Source organism: Podarcis gaigeae (genome assembly GCF_964106915.1).
Source record: "Podarcis gaigeae genome assembly, chromosome: 16".
NCBI classification, from domain to species: Eukaryota; Metazoa; Chordata; class Lepidosauria; order Squamata; family Lacertidae; genus Podarcis; species Podarcis gaigeae.
The window spans coordinates 12,081,745-12,099,226 of record NC_139693.1 but is presented as its reverse complement, the minus strand read 5'-3'; the positions used below and the strand labels follow the sequence as shown (position 1 = coordinate 12,099,226).

General features: G+C 47.4%; 1 protein-coding gene across 1 annotated transcript; it reads right to left on the bottom strand.

The window, feature by feature from the left end:
• Positions 1-1,095: 1,095 nt before the first annotated feature.
• On the bottom strand, positions 1,096-15,743 carry LOC310833300 (transforming growth factor beta-2 proprotein-like). The gene is made up of 7 exons (XM_083715920.1): positions 14,930-15,743; positions 13,115-13,278; positions 12,478-12,610; positions 10,834-10,944; positions 10,563-10,728; positions 6,482-6,635; positions 1,096-2,923 (listed from the first exon to the last, which is right to left on the bottom strand). Exons 1-7 carry the CDS (start codon positions 15,282-15,284, stop codon positions 2,765-2,767), a joined length of 1,242 nt encoding a protein of 413 aa, XP_083572046.1. The 5' UTR covers positions 15,285-15,743; the 3' UTR covers positions 1,096-2,764.
• Between the last annotated feature and the right edge of the window lie 1,739 nt (positions 15,744-17,482).

Genomic DNA, 17,482 nt, shown 5'->3' with positions numbered 1-17,482 from the left:
TTAAGCAATGATTTGGTACAGGCAAGCTAACTATGATTTAAAAAAAAAAGAGCAGAGGCAGTTAAAAATAAATAAGGAGGGGAAGAGAATATGGAATTGGGTGCAGAATTCAGCTGTTGTTGTCCGGCTGTGTATACACCACAAATTTCAAGCAGCTCAGGACAAGACTACAGTGCTATTTCCCACAATAATTTTAATTCATTAGCCCAACAAGATTAATTATTGCTGCTTTGGACAAATTGGACCCTTTAAAAAATTAAAAACCCAACACTTTGAAGCTTTCGGGCCTATGTATGGATAGCGTTCTATTTATCATCAATCCTTCTATTTCCATTGTACCAGCAGGGAATGGCACTTAGGTAGCCAAAACAGTATCACCCCCCACATAAGGGAAGGGAGCAGGAGCAGCAGGCTTGGGGGGACCCTAGGATCTAGGAGTCTTGGTTGACCACAAACTTGACATGAGCCAACAGTGTGACGCAGCAGCTAAAAAAGCCAATGCAATTCTGGGCTGCATCAATAGGAGTATAGCATCTAGATCAAGGGAAGTAATAGTGCCACTGTATTCTGCTCTGGTCAGACCTCACCTGGAGTACTGTGTCCGGTTCTGGGCACCACAGTTCAAGAAGGACACTGACAAACTGGAACGTGTCCAGAGGAGGGCAACCAAAATGCTCAAAGGCCTGGAAACGATGCCTTATGAGGAACGGCTAAGGGAGCTGGGCATGTTTAGCCTGGAGAAGAGGAGGTTAAGGGGTGATATGATAGCCATGTTCAAATATATAAAAGGATGTCACATAGAGGAGGGAGAAAGGTTGTTTTCTGCTGCTCCAGAGAAGCGGACACGGAGCAATGGATCCAAACTACAAGAAAGAAGATTCCACCTAAACATTAGGAAGAACTTCCTGACAGTAAGAGCTGTTTGACAGTGGAATTTGCTGCCAAGGAGTGTGGTGGAGTCTCCTTCTTTGGAGGTCTTTAAGCAGAGGCTTGACAACCATATATCAGGAGTGCTCTGGTGGTGTTTCCTGCTTGGCAGGGGGTTGGACTCGATGGCCCTTGTGGTCTCTTCCAACTCTATGATTCTATGACCCCAAAATGTGTCAGAGTACAAACAATCTAAAGGGCCAGAAAACCTGAAAGTGTGGGGGCAGGGAACACTCTCCCAAAAGCTCAGCAAGGACTAAGTGTGCTTAGTAGCTATGGAAAGCTAACTGACCACTGAGGGTGTGGGCAGATAATGGGGACAGAAAAGTTATTTAGGGCAAGAAAAACTCCTTCCCTGTTTCTATAATCCTCCTTAGGCTGGGTTTTTGCAAAAACCGAGGTTGGGGAAAACGTTGGGATCTCTGAGCATGCGACCTTCTCAGTTCAGTACAACCACTTGTGGTCTTGTGCAGTTCTGCTGGATCAATGCAAGACAGGTCTAGCACAGCATCCTGTACTCCCAGTAGCCAGGTGTCCTGATGGGAAGCCCACAAGCAAGATGGCAGCTCTCCCCACTCGAGGTTCGCCGCAATGGGGATTCAGAGGCATCCAGCTTCCAACTGTGGAAGGAGAACATAGCCATCGTGGTCGGTATCCACTGATAGTCTTATTACCTTCTCTGAATTTAAAGCTATCCAAGTTGGTGACCATCACTACTTCTTCTGGGAGCAGATGCCATAGTTTTAAACTATGTGCTGTCATGGTGTGTAGAAGTACTTTCAGCATTAGGGCAGGGAGATGCTAGGAGGGCTCTGCGTTTCCATCTGTGTTGTGTTTACACACAGCTCCGAAACCACGAAGCTCTGCTCTCAAATATTTACCTGCAGCCGAGCTGAGCACCCCCACCAGCCCGCTCTGTCTGCCTCCCTTCCTATCTCTCCCTCCTTCCCCTCCTTCATACAACACTTAAGCACACAGCCTTGTTTATCCTACCGCTCTATATTCCTCTTTCCTGATCAAGAGATCCTTTGTCTGTCAACCTGCCTCTCTGCATGCCTCTCTGCCCTGTGTTTGCACTCATTACCACTGAGCCAAGCCTTCAGCAGGCGCTTGGTTTTGAGTGTGTGTGTGTGTGTGTGTGTGTGTGTGTGTGTGGCTAGCATCCAAGTACTTGGGGGATTTCCTCCCAAGAAAACTGAAGACTAGCTTTGGTAGATCCCAGGTTAGATGGATCTCAGGCTTGATCTGAGCCAAGTCCATCGTCCAAAAGTTTACACAAGGCCTGCACACTTGGAATATGTCAAAGAATCCTAAAGAGGATAGTGCCTCTGAGCATGCACCGAGAGCCAATCTTATACCACCAAGTAACCACCCTCAGGGAGGCTAGGATGCTAGACATACGGACCAGCTTCAATCACATATTTTTCTTTTGAAAAAATTAAGTGCTGAGTTTGCACGGGTAGGAATTAGCTCAAGGACACCATGGGAGAGAGACCCCACCAGTCCCTTTCAAAGTATCTGGGAGAAAAGCAAGGGCAAGGCACTTGTCTGCGAACCAAACTGGTTTGTGAACTGAACTGGGAAAGAGGGAAGAGTCTTTTGCTGATGAGTGGAGCCACAGAAGGAGAAAGTGACTCTTCCCTGGGAGCTGGGGTTTAAGAAAAATGCTGGAGCCTTGTACTGGCAGGATGGAATAATGTCAGGTTGACAATCCTTTTCCCAGTAGCCTTGGGACAGACAGACTGATAGGGATGAGAAGGGATGTCCCTTTACTCCAGTTAGCCCGGTTCCCACCATCCATGAAACCGGCTCCTGCCCCCCTGACACACACACACACTCAGCGGCAGCGGCAGGATTTCACAACCATGTTGCTGAGTTGTTGTACTTTGGGCAAGCGGCCAACGTAGTAGAGGATAGTCAAGGGTTCCAGTTCATGGGGGACGCAGCATGGGGCAGCCGAGGCCTCGGGGTTCAGCTTGTTGTACAAGGGGAGCACCTGCGTGATATTGGGATTGAAGAGAAAAGCCGTTAAGTTACATGCCTTCTTCTCTAGTTCTGCCCTAACCCAGAACCACCCTGAGGTCTCCTCTTTAAAGATGACATGCTTTCTTCCTTGTTGCCCAGATGCCTTGAACTCCTGTCTAGTGATTGGATTGGGGCAAACTGGATTCAGTTTACATTTAAAGGTGAATCTACCAAATTCACACTTCTTTTAAAAAACAACAACATGCCAACCAAAACTCAGTGCAGTTCCCCAGCCAAGTAATGTGTACATTGGCGGGGGAGTGTGCATTAAAAAAAAAGCATATATTACTAAAACTAACATGCAGTACAGGAATGCATTATATTTTAGGAGGAAAGAGCATACAAACTTGTGTGTTTTCAGAGAAATTCAAACTGAATTGCAGGCGAATTTTCGTGAGGATTTCTTTTGCAAAAAAGAATTTGCAAACTGATGTGGAAAATGTGGGGAACTGAACATAGGTTTGGAAAAATGAAATGGCCCTCCAAGTGTTGTTGGACTCCAACTCCCATCATTCCCATTCAGCAGGGCCAGAGGTCAGAGAGGGTGATGGAAAAACTCATCAGCATCTTAGTGCGAATTTCTCCTAATAAACACATTTTTGTGTGCTATTTTGCATGCAACTGATTAGTGTGCAAATTTTGCAAACAATTTCCTCTAATATAACTCATTTTTGCATGTTATTTTCACTAATATATTCATTTTGTAGGCATTTTTGTAAACATTGGATGGAGATCTGAATCACAAAATTAGGAGAAGCGCAGTTCTCATATTTTTCAGAAAGTGCGAATTTGATAAATGTGGCAACCTAAATCAGATTTTCCCCATGTCACTATCTACAGCACGGGTGTCAAACACAAGGCCCGTGGGCCGAATCTGGCCCGCCAGACCTCGTCATGTGGCCCATGTAGCCGCCACCGGCCGCCAGCCTTCACCTTTTATTCTTGCTTTTTTTTTTTTTGACACAAGAAAGCCGCCTCTTCAGCGCATGCGCGGCAGCCTACAAGCCAGAGAACGTCTGCCCTCTAGCGGTGCCGGCCGTTCTACACAGGAAACCTCCACTTTACATGTCCTTTACATAGTCCTACAGATACAACCGGCCCTTTGAGGGTGACCAAACTGCTGATGCGGCCCCCGATGAATTTGAGTTTGACACCCCTGATCTACAGGTTCCCCACCCCTTATGTAGCACATGACATTATATAGGGCCACCATGTGTTATAGGTCTCTGTCTAACAGTGAACTTAAATGATGAGTGGCAGCAGGACTGGGCCCAAAAGGAACAATTCAGAAACCAGAAACAAGTAGTAATATAGTCAGGGGAACCTTAAGAAGCTCAAAAGTACAAAAAAAGAATAAAAAAAACAAAAAAGAAATAGCCCAAGCATGCTCAATAGACCTGGAATGTTGAGTATCATGGCACTTCCAGATGACCTTTTATTGAACATTCGTCCTGATTTGCTTGGAGATTAGATGATGTCAGCTATTTATTGAGCATTCGCTCTGATTTATTCACAGGGAGGTTGGATAACAGTGTTTGTCCCACACTTTCTAATGCACTTCCCTTGTCGCAAAACGTCCAATCTTTTTGGAGAAGTAGGTTTGTTGCTTTCAGTCAACGATAACTGTACAACCTGAATTCTTGCCAATATCATGCCTAGCCCTGACCGGGTGCCAGGCGTGGAGTCCTCAGAAGCGGCCAAACCGGACACCCCACAGGCCATGGACCTTGAGAAGCTGAGTCCTATGCCAAGGATCCCCTAGAGAGGTCCTCCTCTGGGCTGATACCTGAGGAAGAACCTCTGGAAAGGTCAGAGGAGGAGATGGAGTCTGGTCCTTAAGAGTGCCAATACCAGAAACTTCAGATCCAGGCTGAAGAGCAATGGTACAGTATACATCTATGCACCCAGAGTCAGCAGACTACTTGTGAGTAAGGGATTCCTGCATCACAGGGGGTTGAACTAGATGACCCTTGGGGTACCTTCCAACTCTACAATTCTAAGATTCTATGTTTCTACTCATGAGTAAACAATCCCTACACTCCTTCACTGCCAGCAGCTGTGGTTAGAATGTGGTTTAGGAGACCAGATGATATAAGGCTTCCTTCTTGAACCTTCCACTTGCTGGAAAAAACACAGGTCTCTGGGTCTCTGGTTCCTCACTCCTAACTCTGCTTATTCCTCCTTGCTGTGCTGTACCTTGTGGACTACCCTGTGATATTGCCCTTGGACTGTTTCTTGACCTGGCTTCTAGATCCTGGCTTGACCTTCTGGATTCCCTGTGTTTGACCTTGGTTTGTTTGGGCTACACTGCACCAGCAACCCTGTCTGTGCTAGTGAGGTACTTTGTTGAGAAGCTGTTATTTCAGAAACAAGGGCTCCCTGGAGTATGACATCCAGTATGTGATTACATCCCACCCAAAAATAGAGACAGTCTGAAAGGGCCCATGTTTGGAAAAGTAAACTGTGAGGAGGGTAGGGATGGAATGGAATGGAGTATCCTGGAATAGGAGCATATTTTCTTGCAGGTCTCCACTGAGCTTCTGGCCCGACTGCACTGGCTGCCAATTAGCTTCTGGGCCCAATTCAAAGTGCTGGTTTTGACCTATGAAGCCTTAAATGGCTTGGGACCATAATACCTAAAGGACCACCTCTCCTCATATAGACTGTCCCAGACTCTGCGTTCATCATCTGAAGCCCTACTTTGTGTACTGCCTCCACATGAGGTCCGGAGGGTGGCAACATAAGAATGGGCCTTCTCTGCAGTGGCTGCCTGTTCGTTGAATGCTCTCCCCAGGGAGGTTCGTCTGGTTCCCTGCTTACATATTTTTAGGCACCAGGCAAAAACAACCAGGCCTTGGGCTGATTAATATTCTGCAGCCTTTTAAAACGTAGTTATTCTTTTGCTTTAATTAGTTACAGTCATACCTTGGATCCCAAACGCCTTGGCTCCCAAACAAATCGGCTCCCGAACGATCAAAACTTGGAAGTGAGTGTTCCGGTTTTCGAACGATTTTCGGAACCCAAATGTCCGGTGTGGCTTCCATAGCTTCTGGTTGGCTGCAGGAGCTTCCTGCAGCCAATCAGAAGCCACGCTTTGGTTTCTGAACGTTTTGGAAGTTGAACGGACTTCCGGAATGGATTCTGTTCAACTTCCAAGGTACGACTGTACTTGTTTTTATCCTGTATTTTATTCTGTGAACCTCCCTGAGATCTTATGACTAAGGGTGGCATATAAATCTGAATAAAATAAAATAAATAAAATATTGTAACTCAGGATAGATCCATTAAAATTAATAACTATGGCTATCTTAGGTTAGGTCCAGGGGCCTACTCTGAGTAAAAATTAGTTGACTATCACCCGTTGAATTAAGAACAAGTATTCTTTCTTCCGCTCCATGAGGTTCTATGTTGGCACAAAGAGTGGTGGAATTGGAGATCCCAGGGGTAGAATAATAGAATTGGGGTTGGCTGCAGGCTGGGGGTTCAGGGAGGGACACCCACCACCTGCCCGCTTGTGTGCCCCTCTCACCATGTTGTATTGCGTGTCCATGCTCCATACGTAACGGCAACTCCCTGCGCAGAAATTTGCCTTGTAGCCTTTGGGCTGGTGGATCCACTTCCACTTCAGATCCTTGCGGAAATCAATGTACAGGGTGCGCAGGCAACAGCCCTGGTCTGTACTCCTGGAGCAAGATGGGGAATTAATAATAATAATAACAATAATTTTTATTTATACCCCGCCCTCCCAGGCCAAGGCCAGGCTCAGGGCACCTAACAATCAATAATAAAAACAAGTTGAATGAATACAACTTAAAAACAAGATTAAAATACAACATTAAAATATGGAAACATTTAAATATTAATTGGGGGGTGAGTGCGAGTGGAGAGAAGGAATCAAAAAGATGGGGTCCACATACCAAGTAAACCAGGAGTGGGGGCACTTCCCTGTCTGGCCCTCATAACGCCCTCCAAGCCACACCCCTCCCTGGCCCATCTTCACACCCGAAATATTTTTGCCTAGCTAGAATGTGTCTGTGAACTCCGATAACTCCCCTTTTGCTTGCCTGAAAAGGGGTGTGCTTGCATGGGCGGGTGTGTGCAGAAAGTTACCTACTGTACACAGGCAAAATTTACATATGTTGCCCCGTCCACCTTTTGCCTCTGGCCCTGCCCACCACTGGCATTGGGCCCTTCGGCTGGAAAAGGTTTCCCAGCGTAAACCAATGGAACTCATGGACACAGGACGCAGCAGTGGCTCGGGCGTGGGGGTGGGAGGAAGTAGGCAGCACCCGAAACCCAATGGAAGCAAAAGAAGCAGCAAATACAGTGCCGAAAGACTGCATCTTTATCAAAAACCACCCTTGCAGAACAATGAAGTGTTCAACCTCTGTGGGTTGAGGACGACGACAACCCTCCCTCAGGCTGTCTTGGTAGGAGAACTTTATCCTTTGTTCCCCTTTGGGCTCCTCCAGACAATCCTTTTTATTTACTGTACATTTGTCCTGATTTCCTCATACAAACTGCACACAGCAGTTATAATATATCTGGTCTTTATTGGCTTTGTTCTGATTTGTCTACAGGACAGTTACATGGCAATGACCATTTGTCCTGCATTCATCCTGATCTGTTTGTGGGGTGCTTACAGGTCTTGTCGGGTGCTTACTGAATGCCTTCAGTCATTCACGCCACACTTTTCAATGCAGTTTCCATCACTTTCCAAACCAAAAAAAAAAGGGTAGGACTTTGGGCTAAGGTTCACGGGGGTGCCTCTGTGTGTGTACTGGAAAGAAGCCCTGCTTCTTAATTCTGAGGATAGGGTTGTATCTACTCAGTTATAGAAGAGAGGGCATTGCTCAGAGGTGCTTTTCTTTTGTTAGAAATGTGGGGTAGAAATTTTTAAAACATAAATGTTGACTCAGTGGATTTTATGCAGTTCAGTCTTAAAGCAGAGCAGACTCATTAAAATCAAGGATCATTACTAAATTGTCAATTTCAAAGGGTCTACTTTGAGTTATGGATGGGGAAGAGCTTAAAGGCAAACTTACACTTTTCAAAGCAATTTGCAAGCCATGGGACTCTGAATTTGTATTCTTAATTTGTATGATTGTATGACTGGGTTGCCCCAGCCACTCTGGGCTGCAAAAGATTCCTGCATTGTAGGGGGTTGGGCTAGATGACCCCCATGATACCTTCCAACTCTGTCTTGATTCTATGAAACAGAGCCATCCTTTGAAAGTCACACTTCTCCAACTTTTGCAATGTAGATAAAGTGTGCATATAAATGCATATAATAGTCAACGCAACAACATACACAAAGGCATTATGTCAGGGACATTGCTTTGCAAAAATGTGTATATTAGGCAAAGCTTCTTACAAATGTGCACGTTCCAAGAAAAACAAAATGCATGAGCTGGTGTGGAATTGTGAGAGAACCAAACTTAAAATTGGAAAAATGAGAAGCTGAGAGGAAGGGAAAGTGACAGATGCACCCATTCCCTACTGCAGGTACGACTTAGTTGGAGGCAAACCCATGTCTGGCGTTTAATGAAGAGGCATTGAAACAGGTGAAAAGAGGTGTTGTTGGATTTCATTTTATGTATGTATATACATATATTTTAAATTTTATTTTCTCTTAGGTTGCCTTTTAGGGCTAGATGGGTGTTTGCTAAAGGAGGGAAGGGACAGAAGAAGATCAAGAGGTAACCACTAAAGGGTTTTTTTTTCTGCCACTGAGTCACTTCAGGAAGACATACAGTCTCTGTGTTCACAGCTGGGATCATTCTGCCTGCCAGAAAATGGGGACTGACAGGTGATCCCTGTGCTCAGTTTCTGAAATCCAGATGATCCCTTAAAAAGCACTGGGTGGGCTGTTATACCCGGCATGATCACTCTCATTGAAGAGTGGAGATAGGCTGCATAAGGAAAAACCAACAAAATGTAAAAGGGTATATGGACTGTGCACCATCGATCAATCACTAAGGTCATTCAACCAATACCTTCCTCCTCCCCCTCCCTTCCCCAGCAGTCTGCGGAACTCCTTGAAACAAGGGCCGCTTCCAGATGGCCAGTTTATTGAGCATTCCATCCTGATTTGTTTGCACAAAGTTTGTGGGGAAGAATGCTATTTATTGAGCATTCATTCTGATTTGTTTGCAAGGAAGTTAGGCGACATTGCACCAAGCATGTGTGAGTTCCGCCCTTTCCAGTATGTACACTTTCTCATCATTTCCCGCATAGTAAAAAGTTGAATTGGGGGGGGGGGGTTGTTGTGCAAGAGCTCTAGGTCGGCTTTAATTGCACAGCCAGAATGTGCTGGTATGTGATTGAATGGCACCTGAACATAGCAGCAGGCTGGGAAAGCTCAGGGTATTAGGGTGAGACAGAATCACAGGATTGTGGCGTTGGAAGGGATCCCCAAAGGTCATCTAGTCCAACCCCCTGCGATGCAGGAATCAGAGCTAATGATCATTGAGATGCCTTCCATAGTTCCAGTTACAGATAGGTAGCCGTGTTGGTCTGCCATAGTCAAAACAAAAAAAGGAATTTCAGAAATAGACTGGAAAGAGAAGCTGCTGATTCTTATCTCATTATACATGACAAAGCCATTTTTCACCTTTTCACCCCTTGCTTTTTCCTGTAAGACCTATTGCACTCGTTAAGAGTCGTCAACATGCTCATCACAGCTATCTGCCAATCACCCATTCCCACCACCCTTCTGAGTAATACCCCTCCCCACCTTCTCACTATATAGAAGGGTCTGGAAACTTCTGTTTCAGTGTATCTGAAGAAGTGTGCATGCACACGAAAGCTCATACCAAGAACTGACTTAGTTGGTCTTTAAGGTGCTACTGGAAGGATTTTTTTTTGTTTTGATCATTGAGATGGTGATGAGGAACAAGTTGCCCATCCAAGGAGAACAATTTAGGATGGTTTGCAGAAGCAATGCAGAGACTTAAGATGAGGTTCTGCATTTTAATACTTCCTAGCTTGCACTTTCTGAAACAATATGTGAACCAAAACACAGTTATCCTTCAAAATTGGAACAGCTCTGAATTTCATGGTGCAATGCTCCAGCCAGACAATATACTGTATATATAAAAAAAATGCATCTACCGGGGAAAGTGTGCATTAAACTGTATATATTCATGAACATAATATGCAAAAATACCTTGTGTTAGGGGAGAAATGCTTAGCAAAAAAAGAGCCTATATGTATACAGTGGTACCTTGGGTTACATACGCTTCAGGTTACAGACTCTGCTAACCCAGAAATAGTGCTTCAGGATAAGAACTTTGCTTCAAGATGAGAACAGAAATTGTGCTCCGGCGGTGCGGCAGCAGTGGGAGGCCCCATTAGCTAAAGTGGTGCTTCAGGTTAAGAACAGTTTCAGGTTAAGTACGGAACTCCGGAACAAATTAAGTACTTAACCCGAGGTACCACTGTATTGTGAGAAATCCATGCTGTATTGACAATGAATTGATAGAGTCGTCCACGGTTCATTGAGACCAGTTGCACTTCTGGTCTCCCAAACCACAAAACACACACTCACTGTTCGGATGTTTAAGGGCCCAACACAATCTTGATACCTCTGAAGTGCTTTGCTTCCTCACCTGGCACAGCTGGGAGTGTTGGCTGACCTCCGACGCCGTCCCTTGGGTGGGGACTCCAACCGGTGGGGGGGCAGCAGAGTGAGGATCAGGTGTGGAGCTTTGCCGCTGAGATCTGGGGGCCTTGCCCGCCCTTTCCAGGCTTCCTTGATAAGATCGTCATCCAGGCCTGCGTGTGTATAGGAAGTAGCTGCGTGACTCACAAATCCAGGGGTGGAGAGAGGGTGGTGCTGAAATCCCCACCCCACCCCGGTGTCCCTGCCTATGTCCATACCTGCAAACCGAGCCTCCAGCTCCTCACTGTGGTTGGGGTTAATTGTGTTTCCAGCAGGGACATAAGTGCAGCAGGGGCAATGCACTCCCAACTTGAAGCCCAGGTTTCTCTCTGGGGAAGAAGATGCAGAGAGGAGAATTAAAATGGAGAATTTGGATCTTGCCGTCATAAAGCGCAGAAGCAAATTATGTTGCCCTTGCTACTTCTGTGTGCCTTTTAACAGCAGTCTGGTCCACACTGTAGAAACTGAGCCAGGGATGCTTTTCCCCATCCCTTCATCTTGATTCCAGGAAACATTTTCTCTGTGCCTGGCTGATGTTAGAAGGCACAGGTTCAAGGCCAGCACACACCATATGAAATGGCAATCCTATATGCCAGAGACAGTGGTGGCTGTTGCCCATTGGGACTGGTAGGCTAAAAAGCCGGGAACCCGGCAGTAGGTGGCGCCAGAGTCAATGATCGGCAGGGCCAACTCATTGTCCCATCTTCCTCCTCCCTGCTGAGTTCCTCAAAGGGCAGCACTGAGACTAAGGAGGAGGAAGCTGGTTGCAAATAAGAAGGCAGGCAGGTGAGGACTGACTGAGGAGCAGGCCGATGCTGGTGGGGCAGTGCCCATGGGGAGCAGGGGGGCAGCTGCCTCTCCCCAGAGCAAGTAAAACAATAGAAATACTTAACTAACGGACCAATCACATTGGTTCTGCCCTCCCTAACAAAAGTCCTGTCCCCCCCAAAAAAATCCTGGCAGTGCCCATGGTAGTGCCCCATGTGCCCTAATGGACCAACCTCCACTGGCTAGAGATGGGGAACCTTTGGCCCTCCAACTCCAGTTTGTATCAGCACAAACAATGGCAGGGCTTATATAGGGCTGGGGAGATGGTTCAAGGCTGCTAAAGGAACAGGACGCTTCTCAACTGAGCTGAGTTGGAAAAGGAGAGGGTGTGCCTAGACGTGGTAGAGGCATCCCCGCCTCTGTTGCAGCAGGTTGATGTGATGACGGCTTGGGTAGGAGTGAAGAAAGGCCAGGAAATAATAATAATAATAATAATTTATTATTTATACCCCGCCCATCTGGCTGGGTTTCCCCAGCCACTCTGGGCGGCTTCCAACAGAACACTAAGATACAATAACCTATTAAACATTAAAAGCTTCCCTAAAGAGGGATGCCTTCAGATGTCCTCTAAAAGTCTGGTAATTGTTTTTCTCTTTGACATCTGGTGGGAGGGTGTTCCACAAGGTGGGTGCCACTACCAAGAAGGTCCTCTGCCTGGTTCCCTGTAACTTGGCTTCTCGCAGTGAGGGAACTGCCAGAAGGCCCTCGGCGTTGGACCTCAGTGTCCGGGCAGAAGGATGGAGGCTGCAGTTGACCACTAACAGATGTTGGGGAAATGGGGGCAGGCTGGGAAAATGCCAGGCAGATGGTAACCTTCCCCCTCCCTCAAAATAATAATAATAATAATAATAATAATAGGTTGTATCCAAGTAAGTCCTTCTGGGAGGAGACCTATTGAAAATAATGGCCCTAAGTTCATTAATTTCAGTGGGGTCTGCTCTGTGTGGGACTGAGGTTAGATACAACTCTGAATACTTTCCAAGTGAAGAATGTTCCCTCCATTAAAATAGGTTTAGGAAGAGAGGGGCTCTCACCTCTTTTATCCAGCCACTGGCTGATGGTATCTGTGACATCAAAGGACACCCACTCAGCCCTATCAGTCGGGTGAAACGTTCGACTTTCCACATAACGCTGGGTTGGTCCTGAAGGCTCTCTTGCCCGTATCACCTGGGGAGGTTTTTAATTTTGTTTCATTAAAATGTTACACCCTGCTTTTCTTCATACTGTCCCCAAGGTGGCTTATAAAATTTAAAACCAGAGGAAGCAACCATTTTGTTGGCATTTTATGGAGAAACGACCAGATTTGTGCTTCTCAAACCAATACACGAATTGTAACACACTGATCCTTTGAAATTTGCACATCTTTGAATTTTGCAGTGTAGTTCTCCATCCAACCAAAAGTAGGGGGAGGCGGGGAATGTATATTTTAGGGGGGATGCAAATGCATACGTCAGTGAAAAAAACCTAGCATACAAAAATGCCTTCTAGTACGAGTAATTGCAATTAAAAATGTGTGCACTAGTCAAAACTGCATACGAAAACGGTGTCTATTAGAGAGGTATTCACAAATTTGCAATACGGAGAACTGTACTGAAGACCAAGAAAATGAGAACCCAAAAGAAACTGTCAGCAACGGATTTGTCCCTCTCTCAGGCACTTTGGGGCTCTGACCTGATATAACTCCACGCGTTGCTCCACCACACGCGCTCGGGGGTTTGGGACCCTGTAGATGCGCAGCTCGGCCTGAACGAGGCTGCTGAGGTTGCGCTCGGCGCCCGAGACGTCGAAACGCAGAAGGCGAAAGAAGGGGCTGGCTTGGGTGCTAGCGATGGAGTCTGCAGAGAGGGAGGAGAACAAAGAGGTTGACAGTATCATCAGAGGAAGAAGGTAAGAAAATGACCACTGCTCTTTTAACCTATTTTCATAGATTCGTAGAAAGATCTCAAGTCCAACCCCCTGCGAGGCAGGAACTGCAGCAAAAGAATCCCTGGCAGACAGGGCAGACCTACACTTTGTGGGCCCTGAAGCCTGTCATGGGATCCTCCTTCACAACCAGCAATGATGTCTGAGTAACCACTTCTGTCTTCTTCAATGGGGTTGTTCCACGACAGATCACAACACATTTACAACATCTGTACCACTGACTGTCAAACTTTGGGGGTATTGAAATGTATGCGCCAAAAACGAATCAATTCGAGTCATGCCACTCAAATTGAGTCTACTAGTTCTTTTTGTTCTCCAACATATTTCTTAAAGATTTGGTGTGGTGCAAGTTTCTACTCTGAAAGTGTGGCCCAGAGGAAAAACATTTTTGAACCACTAGATTAAATGTCGGCAAACAACCCTCTGCATTATCTGAGCTACCTCGCTGTCTTCTGATAACCATGCAAGGGGCAATGGCCTAATGTGACTGAACGGTGATATGAAACCATTGATAGTCCATCAGCCACAGCCCATTCACACAAACAAATGTGGTCACTAAGTAGAGAGTAGGCACCTGTGGGTGGGTCCTTAGCATTTTTCCTCATTGCCTTCCAAGAACCTCTAAGAGTCCTGGGGAGGGGGGAGGCCGTGGCTCAGTGGGAGAGCATCTGCTTTGCATGCAGAAGGTCCCAGGTTCAATCTGGCATCTCCAGGCAGGGCTGCGAATGTCCCCTGTCTGAAACCCTGGAGAGCCACTGCCAGTCAGTGCAGACAGTACTGGGCTACATGGACCAAAGTTCTGACCCAGTATAAAAAGACGGTTTCCTAAATTCCTGTGATTGCACCAATGGCTTACCTAGCCCTTATTTCCTCTCTGTGGCCAACCAGATACCACAAGGAGGGCAGAAGAGGAGTAGCTTCTGGTACACTTCCTCTGGACATGGAGGCTCCATTTAAGTATAATAATAATAATAATAATAATAATAATAATAATAATAATAATTTATTTGTACCCCGCCCATCTGGCTGGGTTTCCCCAGCCACTCTGGGCGGCTTCCACAAAGACAAAAAATAAACTAAGATTTCACACATTAAAAACTTCCCTGAACAGGGCTGCCTTAAGATGTCTTCTGAATGTCAGGTAGTTGTTTATCTCTTTGACATCTGATGGGAGGGCGTTCCACAGGGCAGGCGCCACTACCGAGAAGGCCCTCTGCCTGGTTCCCTGTAGCTTTGCTTCTCGCAATGAGGGAACCGCCAGAAGGCCCTCGGCACTGGACCTCAGCGTCCGGGCAGAACGATGGGGGTGGAGACGCTCCTTCAGGTATACTAGGCCGAGGCCATTTAGGGCTTTAAAGGTCAACAGCAACACTTTGAATTGTGCTCAGAAACGTACTGGGAGCGTACGTATCATGACTCACCCTCCCGACAGACCTCTCCCCAGTCGTGGTTGCTCTTGCCATCCTAATGAATTCATCCTCCCCACACTCTGAGCTTTGACCCAGGGCCATGTTGGCCACTCCAAGGCTCAGCCATCCCCCACCCCTTTTTCACGCCCCTTACTGTCAGTGTGCCCGGCGGGCAGCATGTCCACCCGCCGCACTTCCTTGGCATAGTACTCCTCTTCCTCGCTGCTGCTGCTGCTGGCGCTCCGTCCGCCGCAGGCCGCCCGCTCCCGTGTCAGCTCCCGCGTGCTGTTGTACAGCAACATCACCTCAGGGGGCGGTTGTTCGGGCACCCCTTCCTCTTCCTCGGGAGGTGTTGCCAGCTGCAGCTTGCTGAGGATTTGGCCTCGCACGGCCTGGACCCTCCGTGCCCGGGCTACCTCCAAGTCCAAGGTCTGGCAGGTAGAGAGTGCCATGGCTGTGCCACTGGGGCCCGTCACCAATGGCATGGTCAGAAGCACCAGGAAAAGCATGTTTGGAGGGTGCCAGGTTCCACAAAAGCCAAAATAAGAATGGGGCGACAAACGGCTGCTCTAGGCTGGCAACCTAGCCCGCCTCAACTCTGCCAGTTCTTCTGGACAACGCAGAAAGCCAGCCGCCCGTCCCAGTGGGGTTGGTCGCAGCCTGATGATGAAACAGTAAGTCTTGGTCCTCTCCCCGAAGGGGGCTGGGAAGCGTCTGAAGTTCTCCCGGCAAGCCCACAAAGACTTGGGAAGTCTTGCAGGAGTCCAAGGGCTGGTGCAAAGCTGGCTGTAGTCACATACAGCGGGCGAGCCAGGCCACCTTCTCCTCTGCGCCGTCGTCGTATTTGTGCGCCTCCGTCTCCATCTCTCTTGCCTCAGCCCTTTCTGCTGGGCTAGAAGCAGCTGAAAACAGCCAGAAGTTGCTCAGTGCTCTCTCCCTCCATCGCCTCAGGAAACTGGGAGAGCCACTCAGAGACAAGCTGTCTCCCACCCTCCAACACCCCCCCAATCCTTCCCACACATCCTCCACCCCCTTCCTGCCACATGCTTTCGCTCCACAGAGCCAGCATTGATCGAGAAGGGCCCCGGAGCCTCGCAAAGAGGTCTGGACCGTGTACCCTGCCCAGACGCACCTCTTCCCGGCCTCTCCCGCTGCATCTTAAGCCTCCCTGGTGTTGAGGTGGCTCCTTTTCACCTTCCAGATTATTGGGACATAGGCCAAAGTTTCAAATCACCTTTTTCTTTTGCTTTGAGTCAGGAGCTTCAGCTGTTTGGGGCAATGGGGAAATTGCTGGGCATTTATTTTGGGGGGGAAACATCACACACAATATATATAGATTAAAAATCTACCTATCCATGTCCAACCAATTTAAAATGGCTTGGATATTGATCTCACTTGATCTAGGCACACACCCCGCACACATGCACTCCACTGTTTCTCAAGAAAGGCGAGATGGTTTGCTAGTAAATTGCATGAAAGAGCAGTTTCTTACTGAAAGGGAGTGGCATGAGAAGGGAGAAAGAACCTGTAAAGGGTTCTGGTAGCAAACATAGCTTACGAATGAATTTTTGACTCTGTCACTCACCTACAAAATACAGGCGCCTCTCTTTTCTCTGGGAGCCCCTCCAGACATCCTTTTTATTGTGCATTCTTGATGATTTGTGCTCACGATGGTATCGGGGAAGTTAGACACAATCCTTCTTCCAATACGCTTTGCACCTGCATTTGTTTATTTATCGTACTACTGAAATATAAGCATTTCTCAGCAGCATTTGAAAAAAAGCCACTCAGAGAACAAAACGCATCTTAAACCTTAAGCTAAACCCCAATACTACCTTAAAGTGCCTGCTGGAATAAGAAAGTACAGTGGTACCTCGGGTTACAGACGCTTCAGGTTACAGACTCCGCTAATTCAGAAATAGTACCTCGGGTTAAGAACTTTGCTTCAGGATGAGAACAGAAATCGTGCTCCGGTGGCGTGGCAGCAGCAAGAGGCCCCATTAGCTAAAGTGGTGCTTCAGGTTAAGAACAGTTTCAGGTTAAGAACGGACCTCCGGAACAAATTAAGTACTTAACCCGAGGTACCACTGTATTTGCTATGTGCTTGAAGTTCAGCAAGTAGGGGGCCTGTCTAATCTCAATCGGGAAGGAGTTCCACAGGACTGGGATCAATACATTGAATGTCCAGTTTCTAGCAGTTACAAGCTGTACCTCTGAGCCAACAGCTGCAGAGATGGGAAAACTCCAGTTGTTGTCAGCCTCCAGCTCCCATCAGTCCCACCCAGCATGGCCAATGGGCAGCAGTGGAGGCTGGTCCTTTAGGGGAGGTGTGGCACTGCCCTACCAAGCTCTGCCTGCCTTCACTCATTCTTCACCTGCCTACCTCCCTTACTTGACAAGTCGAGCATGTGGCACTGGCTGTCAGCCTCCTCCTTAGTCTCAGTGTTGATGGGGACAACACCAGACTTAGCTGGCTCTGCCCATCATGGACTCTAGCTCCACCAGTCTTTTGCTCTGGCGCCACCTACTGTCAGCATCTCTGCCTTCCACCCTACCACTCCTAGTGAATGCCAGCCTCCACTGACCTGGAGGATGTTCCCTGACCTGTAGGCGATCCAGAATGCGATGGGCCTGTCCTTTGAGCCAGCAGAGCTTATGTGATAGCACAGCTTGAGTACCAACAATACTCTGGATTTTCCATAGGCTG